This window comes from Haemaphysalis longicornis, unplaced genomic scaffold (assembly GCF_048455015.1).
Source record: "Haemaphysalis longicornis isolate Haplotype H1 unplaced genomic scaffold, Haemaphysalis longicornis Haplotype H1 scaffold_7, whole genome shotgun sequence".
Lineage (NCBI taxonomy): Eukaryota > Metazoa > Arthropoda > Arachnida > Ixodida > Ixodidae > Haemaphysalis > Haemaphysalis longicornis.
The window spans coordinates 147,940,964-147,955,452 of record NW_027526422.1 but is presented as its reverse complement, the minus strand read 5'-3'; the positions used below and the strand labels follow the sequence as shown (position 1 = coordinate 147,955,452).

Genomic DNA, 14,489 nt, shown 5'->3' with positions numbered 1-14,489 from the left:
TTTGGTGGGGACGAGAGCTGACGGGAAGCGTCCGTCGTGCAGGTGGGTGATGCAGATCACCTCAGACTGCGAGTCGGTGGAGCCCGGCAGCCACAGCATGTCGTTTGTGAGCGACGCCAACGTGCACGCCCTCCACCGGCTGCTGTGGAACCACCAGGAGAAGATCGGCGACTACCTGTCCAGCTCGCGCGACCACAAGGCCGTCGGGCGGCGGCCCTTCGACAAGATGGCCACCCTCCTCGCCTACCTGGGACCCCCCGAGCACAAGCCCATGGACTCCCAGTGAGCATCCTGCCTGTCGTGATTGTGATCGCGCGCTGTCTGTGTGGCGTTGGCGATAAAAGCGAGACTGTTCGTGGAGACTAACAGTGTGGCTTCACTTTTGTGAGTTGAGGGCTCGGCCGATGGAGTAATGCCAGGCTAAGCAAGATATCAAAGGAACAGAATGCGACGGAGTAATTTTGGCTTTAAAGAAATTCAGTACCTTGGCCACAAATTGTGCTAATCCGAACTTCAGCTAGTTGTGGGCATTTGCTTGTCAACACATTGTGACCTAGGTGACTGGTAGATTAGCAAAAGTGTAGTCTCTGGGAGCGTCTATTTTGAGCAGTAATAGTTTCACCTGCCATAGTGGCGTAATGTTGGATAAGCTCCTGATTCCCTAGGTGTACAGTTGAACCTCGATATAACGAACCTCGATTTAACGAAATTCGCGATATAACGAATTTTTTCAAGTTTTACAACAAAATTTTGCTAAATGCATGTATTTTTGTCTCGATTTTACGAAGTAATTTTGTGCGGCGCTTTCGATTTAACGAAGTCACGGCAAGAAAGGAAGAACGAAATTCCGGTCGAGGCACGTTTTATTTTGCCTCTCAGGCCCTACATTGAAAAAATTCAGTGCTCAAATTGACTCTTGAAGACTCAAATGAAAGAAAAGCGGTGAAATCTACGGTTAACAACAATTAAAAGCGAAGAACGAAGCTGCACAAACCGCTAGCGGTCATAGACGGTTTAATAGTGCTGCCACTATTTTGACGTCTCCATCGTTGCCTACGCCAGCGCCCTCTATGCTTAGGCTACCGAAGCCTATTTCAAGCTTTTTTTTTCAACGCGTCATTGCTCATGGTGCTGCTGCTCTAGGTTGTGCTCGCTGATAACCAAATTAATATTTTGTTCGTGCATCGTTAGGTGAGTTTTGTAAGCAGCATGAGCACTCCAAGAGAAAGAAAAGTGTTCCGAACAAGAGCCTGAGGAAGTTCGGTGAAACTGACAGCCACCGAAGTGTGATGGATGCCATCGATGTTCTGCGGAGGCACGCAGGTGCACACGAATGTTAAGACCTTGTTAGCGCTGTCAGCATACGACCGTCACGTAAAGCCCGCCCTGGTCAAGAAACGCCAAGCACTGCTTACGGACTTCTTCACTACGGCTTGAACATCGAGTGCTGGTGGCAATAAATTGCTCTCTTTGAACGTGGTCATCTTCGTTTCACCAGCGTTCATTAGACAGCTGCGGTGCGGAGAAATCAGTTTCGTAAGGGCTCAGTGGGCATAAAAGTAATTGCTTAATCGAATTTGGCCGGAAGATTTTTAATGTAAGCTTTCCGCTTTCCGGATCACGTAAGCGCTGCTCCACACAGTGAAGCGGTCCGCGTGTACTCCGCTCAACTCGGAATCATGGTTTTATCTCGAGTGTTGTGGTTGAATCACGCGCCCATACTGCGGAGCCCTTGTACATGAAAAAAAGTCTTTCGAAAGTTTCATAGCAGCCTTCCGCTATTGGCCCGCCGCGCCTAAGCCTACCACTGAATGGACGAAAAGAGGCGTAACTTCGAACGAGCACCTCGGCGGGGTGAAGTTCACGGGACATGGACGCGGGTTCAATTGACTAACAGCGGCATTTAGTAGTGACCGAAATGAAAAAAGAAAAAGTGGAAACCTAGTCTGCTATCATATTTAATGAGGCGTTGCGGAAAAAGCACCGGTTTTACGATGACACATGAACTACCGTCGGCTATCCGAATTCCATTGCCCAAGTGTTGCAACTCTTAATTCACACAATTTTCGCGGCCAGTTTTAGTACAAATTTCGCTTTAATTGGAGAGGTAACTACATAGCAGTTATTGCCTGGCGAGGGCCAAAGTGTTAAAACCCCAATAACTGGTTAAATGAACTGTAAAATCGAAACCTCGATTTTACGAAATTCTCGATTTAACGAAATTTGCGGCCCCAAGTACGACTTCGTTATATCGAGGTTTAACTGTATGTCACCCAGTGGGGTGGCCAATAGAGGGCTGCTGCCCACGTGTTTGAGTCCACATTAACGAAGGTGGAGCGCCAGCGTCTTGAGAGCGTGCCCCTCCTTCTTTGCGGCCGCAGGTGGAGCAGCATGGACATGACGAGCACCAAGTTCGAGGAGATCATGTCCAAGCACAACATGCACGAGAAGGACGAGTTCAAGTCCATCAAGTCGCTCAACATCTTCTACCAGGCAGGCACCTCCCGCGCGGGCAACCCCGTCTTCTACTACATCGCCCGCCGATACAAGTCAGTTGTTTGTTCTTCCTTGCTCCCTGTGGCTCCTCTTTGGGAGGGTCGAGTAGGTGGCACACGGCTGTACAGTCAGGCCAACTGCTCTCAAAATTCCGACTCCTTGAGAAGCTCATTTCCATATAGTCTGCCTAAAAAGACTTCAAGGTACAAAATATGACAGCTGAAATATGCGTATCTACGGCACAAACAACCATAAAAAATTGGCAATTTCGAAACAGTAACTGAGAAGAGAGCGGCCATTGCGACCGAACTGAAGTGACGGAGTGTCCGCTAGCAGCCAGCGTGCTGGAGCAAACCTGCTTGCAATGCTTCGCCCTCGCAGCAGCCCTAGGAGAAGGGCGCCCAGCGGAGCTCGACTGGTTCTCCTGGCTGGCCGTAGGAAAAAGCGCAGGGCTCGGCTGCAATGTCACTTCTGCTTCATGGCTGTTGGCGCGTTTCGCCGGCAGGTACAGCATCGCCTGCGACGGAGCTATGTTAAACGTTTATAACTGATGAACAATGCATTTTACGAGGCTACCAGTCATGTCACTGCACATTCACAGTGAATTTGGGCAAGGTGAAATTTGAGTGCAGTTGGCCTTTAAGTCTCATCATAACAAAATCGAAAGGACACCGTGATTTGTTCATTGTGAACTTTATTCCGTTTTAGCCTCAGCTGGCACTTACCACAAATAATATGCCTCGAGTATGCTGCACTTACACCACATCTGTACTACTGGGCAGAATACCGGCTTGCCACATGGTGGTCCCCTGAAGAATCGCAGCATTCCTCGCGTATAGAACACGCAGAGAAAAAAAAGAGACAAGGTCGAGCCTATTTTATTTCATTCACAAACTAACCTGCCTTTGAAAGGGACCCTGCAACACTTACCATCGACTACTCCGGATTTATTTTGGGGTAAAGTCTATTGTCCCAGCAATCTCCTCCCGCAAGATATATGAAAATCCGTTCACTATCACTGAAACTACGTGCAATGAGAAATCGCGCATGATTGTTCCTTGTCAACTCAACCGCGGACAATGTGACGAAAGCAGCGCGCTCTCCCCGGAAGAGGGGGGCGGCTCGCGGCGTTCTGTTCGGCGGCCTTCGATATGTCACAGGACGGGAAGTTTTCTCCTTTTCTCCGCTTAGTGGAGGGGTCTATTTCTGGTCTGGTGCCACAAAAAAAGGAGGCATGGCGGCCTGCTCGCAAGCAAGCGCTCAGGCTGGTAGGGCGTTTTTGAAGCAATAAACGTTTGTTATCGAGTGCGCTCGCTGAAAGCGGAATATTTAGTTCATCACTCAAACTCTGCGTGCACTCAAAACAAAAGAAACACCGAAAGTATGCGGACAGGTTCAGACATAGAAGAGGTTGGTACACAGCGCCGACGACGGCGGATAATCACAGGAAATGCCAGAAATTAGCCGCGAAGTTGACCAGTGACAGCCAATAGGGCAGCGAAAACAGCCATGGCCCGATTGACGTTGCTGAGGCCATGCCAGGGGGCGCATACTGAGGAGAATTGAAGAGAGCGCGGTTGGTTTTTCTACGTCTTTCACGGCGATTTGCGCTTACCGCTTTATGTGCATGTGTAATATTTGGCTGGGGTGTTCCTGGCAGTGTAATCTAAACGTCGCGCAGGTTTACTTGCACTGCATGAAGAGTGTTGGAGGGTCCGGTCCCTTTATTAAGCAGACTTTGTTGCAAAGAAGTGTGCACCCGCATAATGTTGTCACCTAGCAGACATCCAGCACATTGTTAGGAATGTGTCCACCAAGCAGGCTGTTGGTGCCATCTTTCTATTTTGTCGCACATTTACAATGTTCATTTGACTTACTCTCGTACAACAGGCTGTGTGCAGAAAGGGATGCAGCTAGTAGAAAACTGTTCGACGTTCGAGTGCATTGATGTTATTGAAGCTGAACAGGGGCAGAAACCAGACTTACATGCAAACCATTGCATTGCGGGCTCCTTCCAGGATCGGGGAGACCAACGGAGACCTGCTCATCTACCATGTGATTCTGACCCTGAAGCCCTTCTGCCACAAGCCTTTCGAGCTCATTGTGGACTTCACCCACACCTGTGCCGACAACCGGTTCAGGGTGAGTGGGGGTGTCTCTCCCTCTCTCTCTCCCCTGTCCGGGACCCTGACGGGAAAGAGCCTTCCTCCTTCCCAGACGGAGTTCCTGCAGAAGTGGTTTGTGGTGCTGCCCGAGGTGGCGTACGAGAAGGTGCAGGCGGCCTACGTGTACAACTGCAACTCGTGGGTGCGCGAGTACACCAAGTACCACGACCGCATCCTGGCCCCGCTCAAGGGCAACCGCAAGCTGGTCTTCATGGACACCCCGCAGCGGCTGCACGAGTACATCGAGCCCGACCAGCAGCGCCTGCCCGGGGCCACCCTGGCCCTGGACGAGGACCTCAAGGTCTTCAACAACGCCCTCAAGCTCTCCCACAAGGACACCAAGGTCGCCATCAAGGTCGGTCTTCGACGGTCTCACTCGCCCTCCTCGTCTGGTGACCCTTATTCCTCTCCTCTGGGAACCCTCTTCTCCCGTCTGGTGACCCTCTCTCTCTCTGGTGGCCCTGTCTCTTTCCCCTCTGGTGACCCTCTTCTCTCCTGGTGACCCTCTTTCCAGGTGGGACCCACGGCCATCCAGGTGACCTCTGCGGAAAAGACCAAGGTGCTCAGCCACTCGGTGCTCCTCAACGACGTCTACTACGCCTCCGAGATTGAAGAGGTCGGTTTTGAGCCCTTGCGGTTGGCCGCTTGCTGGGGTTTGTTCTCTTCTCCGACGTAGCCAGAGTGGGTCTCGCGTTGAAAACATTTAAGACCATGAGTCAGCGGGCGGTAACTCAGTGGGAGACCAGTGCTGACCCTCGTTTAAGCCCTGAGCTCCTCCTTGATCTTCCTTGCTTCTCTGGGCTGACCGGTGTGTGTTGTGGCAGGTGTGCCTGGTGGACGACAACCAGTTCACGTTGACCATTGCGAACGAGAGCGGCCCCCTGTCCTTCATTCACAACGACTGCGACAGCATCGTCCAGGCCATCATCCACATACGCACCCGATGGGAGCTCTCGCAACCCGTGAGTGAATTGGGAGAGGGACGTCTCTTCCCTGTTTGCTCTGGTAAAAAAGAGGGCCGTCGTTGAGGGTTACGGGCTTTTTTTTGACGCGTGCTGAGACAAACTGGCTAGGCTAGTTGGAACCCTAACTGGGGCTGAGTTGGTTGAAAATGCTTGCAACGTGCTCAGATAAAGGCTATGCCATGGGACTCTATAAACCAGAAAAATTAGAAAAGAGAATATTGCAGTCAACAGCTGTGTGTCGACGCAAAATGGTAGCTTAAAAATAAAAGCAGCAATTGCACTGACTGGCCTCGGTGGCGCAGGCATGCATGACACATGCTTGCTAACTGCACAAGGTTTGTGACCCTACATTGGTACAAAGATATCAGGCCATTCCATTGGTTGAGTGACTTTTTCATCAGTATCGCAAGTCGTGAAACTCTGACCTCTCACCCGTGGGAGAGAAAAGGGTGTCATTTCTGCAATAGCTTACTTTGTTGATCCAGCTGGCCAGGCTTGCAGCAAAAGGAACTTCATACTTCTCACGGTGTCTTCGCGAAGCAGTCAATATAAGTACTGTAAAGTTCCAAAAGAACGCTTACCCAAAGTACAGAGATATCAAGTCAAAATTCCGTATGGGCGATCTTTTGAGTCAGGTGCAAAAAACTGCGAAAAAGTGGCTGCACCACCAACCAAAACTTCAGAGATGCATATATAAAGAAAGACTGTGAGAGGGGTGAACTTTCGGGTCAAATGCGGAAAGGACGAATAAGTGGTCGCATCAACATAAGAATAGATGATTCACGTTTGTTTTGTTCACTCGTCGGTGCTAAAGCCATCGATTTTAGGGGGTGGATGATCTTTAGGGTCTTTTAGTAATTACAGTCGAACCCCGCTACAACGAACGCCGCTTCAACGAAATTTCCGCTTCAACAAAATATTTCCAATTCCCCGTCAGCTAGCCATAGAAGTCAATGCAACAAAGTCCTCGCCACAACGAACCATTTGTCAGGCTTGCTTTCGCTTCAACGAAATTTTCGATGATGTGGGCTGGGTTTGAACAATTATTTTCCAATAAAATAAGCATAGTGCCAGCTATCTGTAACTTTTTATACATTCAGGATGCTTAGTTTCACCGAAAATGCGCGTTGCGACCACACCGCCACCCAAAACAAAACAAAAAATAACTCATAGGCGCACGCCATTGCTTGATGGTGATAACGATGTGGCTGGCCGTCTTTACACGAGGCGCAGGCCCGCTTCGCCAAGGCGGAGCCTCAGAGCTACAGCCAATCCGTATCCAGTTGAAATTGCATGAATGTGCTCCACTGCTGGCGCGGTGCCGTCATGTATGCGTTGTGAGCAGCTGTCCTTGCCGTTTTCCTTCTACCATTCTTCATAGCCAAGAGCGAAAATCGTGTTTGCGCGTTCGGTCTTGAAGCCTAGTCATCCTATCTTAGTCGCGAGTGCGCGGTCCTGTTAAATGCAAGCGCGCGCGTCTTGCCTGCCAAGGTCAGTAGCTGCCGTGCCCTGTCGGAGGATAAGATAACGGCACTGCTCCTGCCACAAACGAGAGGGGGGCTTCCGACGGCCTAGCAGCTATCTGCAAGTAATCAGCTCGGTGGACACGCCTTGTTGTACAGCGATACGTTTTGCGCCTGCATATCTTCACCCCCCTCTGTAACGCGTTCTTTGGGTGCAGTGAAAAAACAGATAACCATTGGTATGTTTGTTATCCGAATAAACATGAGTTACTGCGCGTCACTCCTTTTTCGAAACATTGTATTATGCTGCCAATGTTGCGGAAACGCACGGGGCTATTTTTCTGGCCTTTCCGTGGTGTGTTGGGGCAGATTTCGCCTCAACGAATTTTCGCTTCAACGAAATTTTTCGCACGTCCCGTCAATTTCGTTGTAGCGGGATTCGACTGTAGAATATTTCACCCCTAAGTGGTAGGTACTTTACGGTAGGTACAGCTTGTAGGTAGTTGGCCTCTTTACCCCTCTCGAGGAGGGGAAACTGTTTCAGTGTTGAGGAGGGGGAGTAAGCCCGCTTTTGTGCGGGGACCCAGGACTCTGTGACAGTGCACACCAAGATCCGCCCCAAGGACGTTCCGGGCACCCTGCTCAACATGGCCCTGCTCAACCTGGGCAGCTCGGACCCGAACCTGCGCACGGCCGCCTACAACCTGCTGTGCGCACTCACGGCCACCTTTGACCTCAAGATCGAGGGACAGCTCTTGGAGACAGCCGGTACTTGCTTTAATACTCTTTCCACCCGCTGCGTGTGCGAGGGTTGGAAGAGGACGTCGCCTTTATTCTTTTGCGGGACTGTAGACAGTGTGCGTCCCCATGATTGATTGCTTCAAGGGTTCACTGACACGAAATTTTTGTGTTCCGTTTTTTCCGCTGCTGTGGGTGCCTGCCAGCCCAGTAATCATGGAATGGCACATTAGATGGCCTATTGCAGGCTGAATGATTATTTGCAGCCTCGTTTATTCATATCAGTTTCGGTTTCGATGAAACACTGAAGGCGGCCGTTATGATGGGAGGGCGCTCTTGACATCACTGTTCTCGCTGTACGTGGCCGAGCAGCATGGTATCAGTCCTAAAACTGTGACGTGATGCACAAACCGGAGCAGTGCGCGCTAACACCAGCCAGCGCTTTGTTGTATACATCATGGGAGCGCGGATGTTGGCAGTTTGGGACAAAGCATTTAATGTGTCATGCTGATGCCAATGTCGAAACGGTATCCACTCTGAGCTTTCTCATGTGTGCAAAGATAAAACACATTATACTGAACGGTTACGATTGAAATTTCCTGGAAGATATCTTCACATGCAAACAAAGCTTTCTACATAGTTACCTCAGCTTTGAAATTTCATGTCAGTACTCCTTTAAACAAGCACAAAAGGTAGTCGTTACTGCTGTTTAATTATCTTACCAGGCTGAAGTCTAGGATGCATAGTCTACATGTTTTTTTTTTCACCTGGCTTGCGGGATCTTTTTAATGAAAAAAAGTTATGTTACATAATTGCCGTCTCCCTCGCACCATCTTTACTGCCAGTTTGCTGATGTCAGCTATGACGGCACACTGGTGTGCCCTCAAGACTTAGCGTAATCTTTATACAACCTGCTTGAAAATGTGAATTCCACATACTAACCGTGAATGGGTGAAAGTCGGAATTGTGGAAGTTGATGTACATTGCAGACCAGAGATGACCGTGGGGGTTTCAAACAGCTCATGTTCTCTGCCATCCATTATAGATGAACTGAAGTCCACAAAGCTCCGCTAGAGTTCCGTTAGAGTTGCGCAGCTCCTGCCTTGTCATCTTGGCCGTCCCTTTTTGGTCAGTTGAAGCCTGTGCCTGCCTGTCTTTTGTGCAGGGCTGTGCATCCCGTCGAACAACACCATCTTCATCAAGCAGATCAGCGACAAGCTGGCGACCAACGCGTCGCACCTGACGCTGGAGTTCCTGGAGGAGTGCATCCAGGGCTTCCGGGCGTCCTCCATCGAGCTGAAGCACCTGTGCCTGGAGTACATGACCCCGTGGCTGCCCAACCTGACGCGCTTCTGCAAGCACTCGGACGACAGCAAGCGCCAGCGGGTAGCCACCATCCTGGACAAGCTCATCACGCTCACCATCGAGGAGGTCGAGATGTACCCCTCCGTCCAGGCCAAGATCTGGGGCAAGATCGGCCAGGTGTCCGACCTGCTCGACATGGTGCTCGACAGCTTCATCAAGGTGGGGCCTGCCTCCTCCCTTTCCCCTCCTCCTCCCCGTCCCTCCCTCTCTCTCAACGTCCCTTGCCGTCCCCTCGCAGAGGAGCGTCACCGGAGGCCTGGGATCGGCCCAGGCCGAGATCATGGCTGACACGGCCGTGGCCCTGGCCTCCTCCAACGTCCAGCTAGTGGCCATGAAAGTGATAAGCCGCCTGTGCAGGGTGCGTGAGTGACCTTCGAAAGGAGGGGGCCTTTGGTGATGCCTCTGCTTGTACCCAGGTGATTGAGAAGACGTGCACCTCTCCGACGCCCACCCTGGAGCAGCACCTGATGTGGGACGACATCGCCATCCTGGCCCGCTACCTGCTCATGTTGTCCTTCAACAACTCCCTGGACGGTGAGCCTTGGTGGTGGCCTCTCCATCGAGCAGGCCACCCTTGACGTGGTGTCCGTGTGTCCATGCACAGTGGCCAGCCACCTGCCGTACCTGTTCCACATCGTGACGCTGCTGGTGCACACGGGGCCTGTCTCCCTGCGGGCCTCCGTGCACGGCCTGGTGATCAACATCATTCACTCGCTGTGCACCTGCACCAAGCCCTCCTTCAACGGTGAGCTCTCTCGCTCTCTCTAGCTGTGGTATCTCAGTCGTTATTCCTTTCTTGTTATTCGTGCTTTGCCTGTGCGTATCCAGAGGTAAGAGCCACACCATAATAGGTGACAGTGCCCTTTTAACAGTGGAGCTGTTGTAGGTTAAGCCTTTTTGTCCGTCTACTGAAGGTTTTGCGTCACGCAGGGGTAGGAGGCAGTGCCCTTTTAACAGCGGAGTTGTTGTAGGTTGAGTCTTCTTGTCTGTCTGCTGTAGGTCGTGTGTCACACGGGTAGGACCACATTCCCAGACCAGCTGGTGGCCTTGCAAAAGCCGGTTTCCAGACCCACCGATAGGGGGCGTAGTGGTTTCGCAGGGGTGGGTTCCTCTCCCTCCCTCTCAGGGAGGGGGAGGGGAGTCCCGCTGCTAGTGCTTAGCTGCCCATTCGTTTTGGGAACCGTAGAAGTTGCACAGCAACTGCGCTGCCGTTCTCAGATGAGTGGCCATTGGTGTTCGAGCTGGCACAAGAGAATCAGAGCTGCGCTGTTTTGGGAAGATGTGGGTGGAACTGGTTTCAGTTTTTGTTAGCTGGAGTTCCGGGACCCTGCTCAACCTTTAATGAGGTTCTCCCGTCGGTGCACAGACACCCAGCGGGTGCTTCGGCTGAGCCTGGACGAGTTCTCGCTGGCCAAGTTCTACCTGCTGTTCGGCATCGGCAAGGTCAAGTCGACGGCCGTGACGGCCTTCCGGTCCAACTGCCGGCACGCCCTGCTGGACCGCTCCTTCGCCTGCGGGGCCCCCGACCAGGAGCGCATGCCCCTGGCCTACCTCGAGATCATCACCGACGCCCTGCTCGAGATCATGGAGGTAAGAATCTCCCTGCGTGGACGACCCACTCGGTACATAGGGTCCCCTGTGTGTTGCCCTCTTGTGATGATCCCCCTCCCGTGTGCGTGCGTGTGCGTGCAGGCGTGCATGAAGAACATCCCCAGCTGCGACTGGCTCTCCCAGTGGACGGCACTGGCCAAGAGGTGAGGAAGAAGGGGAGAGGGAGAGTGAAGAGAGAGTGACTGATTTCTCTTCTCCGCACCTCTTTTCTTGTCGTCCCCGCAGCTTTGCCTTCCGCTACAACCCGGCCCTGCAGCCGCGGGCGCTGATTGTGTTTGGCTGCATCAGCAAGGGGGTGACGGACCAGGAGGCCAAGCAGCTGCTGCGCGTCCTCGTCAAGGCCCTCGAGGCCTTCCAGGCACGTCCCTCCTTCCTTCCTTTCCCCGCCCCCGTGTCTCCCCGTGCTCTCCTCCTCTTACACCGTGTACCTCCTCCTCCCACTGCAGGACCTGCAGCTGATCGACGCCATCATCATGGGCTTGACGCGGCTGCAGCCCCTGCTGCGGCCCGAGTCGCCCATCCACCGGGCCCTCTTCTGGGTGGCCATCTCGGTGCTGCAGCTGGACGAGATGGCCCTGTACGCCTCGGGCCTGGCCCTGCTCGAGCAGAACCTGCACACCCTCGACTCGCAGGGCACCTTCGAGGGCTCGACCGTGCGTACTGCCGCTCGCTGTCTGCTGACTATACCTCTGTGCCTCCTTTCCCGCTCCCCCCTTTGGACTGTGTGTAGCCCCCACTTACTGCAGGCATTGTTTGCGAACAGCTCGATGTCCCGCATGGCTTTGTGTCGAGACGGCTGGGGGGTTTCTCTTTAAACGCCTTGGAATGAGCCTTCCCAAGTATGCTCCCCGTCTGTGTCAGGCTTGGTCACCTGCCTCTCTTTTACAGCAGCAGCATCAGCCGCGTAGGGGTCCCTTGTGGGGTGTACATTTAAGTAAGAGTGCCCTCAATTGAAACTATCCCGCATAAAGGGGGCACTTTCTCTTCTCCCCCCTCCCCCATGCGGTGCAGACCCTGCGGCACATCATGATGGGCACGCGGGAGCCCCTGGAGTGGCACTTCAAGCAGCTGGACCACTCGGTGGGGCTCAGCTTCAACTCCAGCTTCCACTTTGCCCTCGTCGGCCACCTGCTCAAAGGTGGGTGAGGAGCAGGGGGCTCTCTCCCAGAAGGGGTGGTGGAGTCACGGTCATGAATCTTTGCATACACAGGCATACACAAGACGACAGTCTGGCTGGTAGCCTGGGGAGAGGCACCTGCTATCGGAGGTCGCATTCCAGGATAAAAGTAGTAGAAGAGTCGCACTATGCTTGGCATTCTTAGTCTTCGGCCTGCAAAAGAGAGCGTTGCCGACTCTGTTGTGTCCCTCGGCTAGTCTTCCTTACCAGTGCACTACAGTCGGGCCTCTTCTGTCCCCTGTCCCCCACGGTGCAGGTTTCAGGCACCCCACGCCCACCACGGTATCCCGGACTGGGCGGGTGCTCAGCATGCTCCTGGGCATCGTGGCCAAACCACACAAGAGGTCAGTTCTTCCCTTTTCGGCAGAGACAGGGGATGCTCGCTCTGTATGCATTTGTAAAGTTTTTAGACTGCTTTCGTCAATTCAGTCGCTTGAACAACTTGCTGACGACAAATAAAGCTATCAAATTAAGTCACATAAACAGTAAAAAATAAAATAACGACTAATACGACTGTCAAGGGACCGCGTGAAAGCGTTGTATGACCGGGGTACGGGGTGAATGCCAACCTATAGGCGGCCTTGCGCGACACAGGTGGGCTATGAACTTGCTCAAACTGCTATATTTAGCGCATTCTCATGTTTTTTGCAAACCTTTAGCTAAAATCCCAAGTTTCTAAAAAAAAATGAAATTCCTATTTTGTGCCTCCCTCCCCTCTACGGCATCGGCGCTAGCCCGCCAGCCATGCGCCACGTGACCCCCGTGCTGTCCGGCGCTAGCCCACAGTCCTGCGCCTCGAACGCGCGAGATAAGCCGAGAAGGTTGGCACAGCCGAGAAAATTGAGAGGGGAAAAGGCGAGAGTGGGAAACTGCCCAGGCCGAGTGAAACGGACAATAGTACTACGCGAAGATGAGCGAAAAAGTGGGAGAGAAAGGAATCGAGCAAAACACACTGATAAGCAGAGAACTGACAGGTGGGAAGAGAGAGCATTGGGAAAGGAAGAAACTTGGATCGGGCGGGCGGGCCAGGAAAGGGGGTGTTCACTCATCGCTGTGGGGTTGCGTCGTATGTGTTTTCACATTCGTCGTCTTGATGGGAGCTTCAAATTCGCGGTGTGCCGGCTACCTGGACCTTAACTTCTTGCGGTTGGTGCGTTGCCGTTCTGCTGGTGCGTTGGGCCGTCGCAGGTTAACTCCCGCCCACCAGTACCCACCTGATTGCTTGCGTCTATTCAGCAAGTGGTGTGGCCCACCTGCGGACCTTTGCACATCAACCAGCATCTAAGGCGGGTTAAAGGAGCCATGAAGAGAAAATACAACTTCGTTTAATTTGAAAGAACTAGGATTCAGTATCTCACTCAGCTCCATTACAGCCACAAAAGATGCTTTTTTAACAAAAAAAAAAAGCAAGAAGTATTTAAAAACTTTCAAATTTTGCGCCATGTGTTATGAGCAAGAATGACGTCATACGGGCCAACAATAAAACATAATTTTGAGTGCATTAACTGCACGTTAGCATTCAAGTGTACGGTCAAATGGAACTAGAGGCCCCATTACAGACGTCCAGTCATGTGTCGTCGCGACAGGTCCGTTAGGTGGCCGCCAATTGCACAAACGAGGTTCCGTGACGTCATAGAAAAGTTGCGGGAAATCGGCTAGGGGGTCGCGACTGCTTCACACGTTTTCTTTAATATCTCTGTTATTTGTTCGAAAATTGTGATGATATTGGTATCATTCTTATCGGGACTAAGCAGTCTTTCTAATACACCCAACTTGTATTTTGTCTTCATGGCTCCTTTAAGGGTAAACAAAGGTCGGGACGGGGTGGCGAAGTGGTGTAAAAGATGGGAAAGACGTCGGTTTGTCCCCGCGAGTGTCTATCGTATGAAGCAGACCCCAAGCACCGGAGCATTGTATAATCGGTGTGTGTTTAATGCATTATTTCTATGGGTAGTTTTCCTGGGCTGTGGTTATCCTTCATAAGAAGAGGGTCGTCGTAAGGTTAGGGGATGTACCTTCGGGGTACGTGGTATTTGATCCATGTTGGAAATTCTGAATGTTTGCACCGCCGCCAATTTTTTGCAACCGTGTACCTAGAATGGCTGAACATGAGCACACAAGGCCAGGCAAGTTCCCTTTGGTGGGAAGGGAGTTCACCACATTCCTGTCTGGCTGCTCCCGTGTTTTAATTTATGCACCCAAATCCTTCTGAATTAGCAGTTGTTCCTCTCCAGTGCAGTGATGCATGCAAAGGCAGTGCAGTAGACCGTGTAACATGAGGGAACAACTAGCTGTTATCAACCTAGCTGCAGCCATGCAAATAAGACCAGTGCATGCTTGGAAAGCTGTGCAGATCGAGGGAAACTTGTCCTGGCTGGTGGAGAGTGCGCCCGCTGCATGTTTGTCCCTCTACCAACTGAGCTACAAGGAGTCTTAAGAAGGAATTATCCGCCTTTAAGATTAGGCCGTGAGATATAAATGGAAAATGCGGTCTCGGGGAAGTTCCAAA

The 14,489-nt window shown here is 52.0% G+C and overlaps 1 protein-coding gene across 8 annotated transcripts in view; it reads left to right on the top strand.

Moving 5' to 3' along the window:
• Positions 1 to 14,489, top strand: part of Nf1 (neurofibromin 1) — a 74,164-nt gene that overhangs the window by 39,481 nt on the left and 20,194 nt on the right. For all 8 annotated transcript variants that reach the window (XM_077679182.1, XM_077679181.1, XM_077679187.1 and 5 more), the window contains 17 exons: positions 43 to 282; positions 2,382 to 2,549; positions 4,515 to 4,638; positions 4,714 to 5,016; positions 5,176 to 5,277; positions 5,486 to 5,623; positions 7,677 to 7,857; positions 8,993 to 9,351; positions 9,431 to 9,550; positions 9,609 to 9,726; positions 9,797 to 9,937; positions 10,559 to 10,782; positions 10,885 to 10,946; positions 11,029 to 11,161; positions 11,250 to 11,456; positions 11,815 to 11,941; positions 12,237 to 12,324. In XM_077679182.1, the coding sequence (XP_077535308.1) occupies positions 43 to 282; positions 2,382 to 2,549; positions 4,515 to 4,638; positions 4,714 to 5,016; positions 5,176 to 5,277; positions 5,486 to 5,623; positions 7,677 to 7,857; positions 8,993 to 9,351; positions 9,431 to 9,550; positions 9,609 to 9,726; positions 9,797 to 9,937; positions 10,559 to 10,782; positions 10,885 to 10,946; positions 11,029 to 11,161; positions 11,250 to 11,456; positions 11,815 to 11,941; positions 12,237 to 12,324 (2,835 nt within the window). The remainder of the gene's footprint in view (positions 1 to 42; positions 283 to 2,381; positions 2,550 to 4,514; positions 4,639 to 4,713; positions 5,017 to 5,175; positions 5,278 to 5,485; positions 5,624 to 7,676; positions 7,858 to 8,992; positions 9,352 to 9,430; positions 9,551 to 9,608; positions 9,727 to 9,796; positions 9,938 to 10,558; positions 10,783 to 10,884; positions 10,947 to 11,028; positions 11,162 to 11,249; positions 11,457 to 11,814; positions 11,942 to 12,236; positions 12,325 to 14,489) is intronic.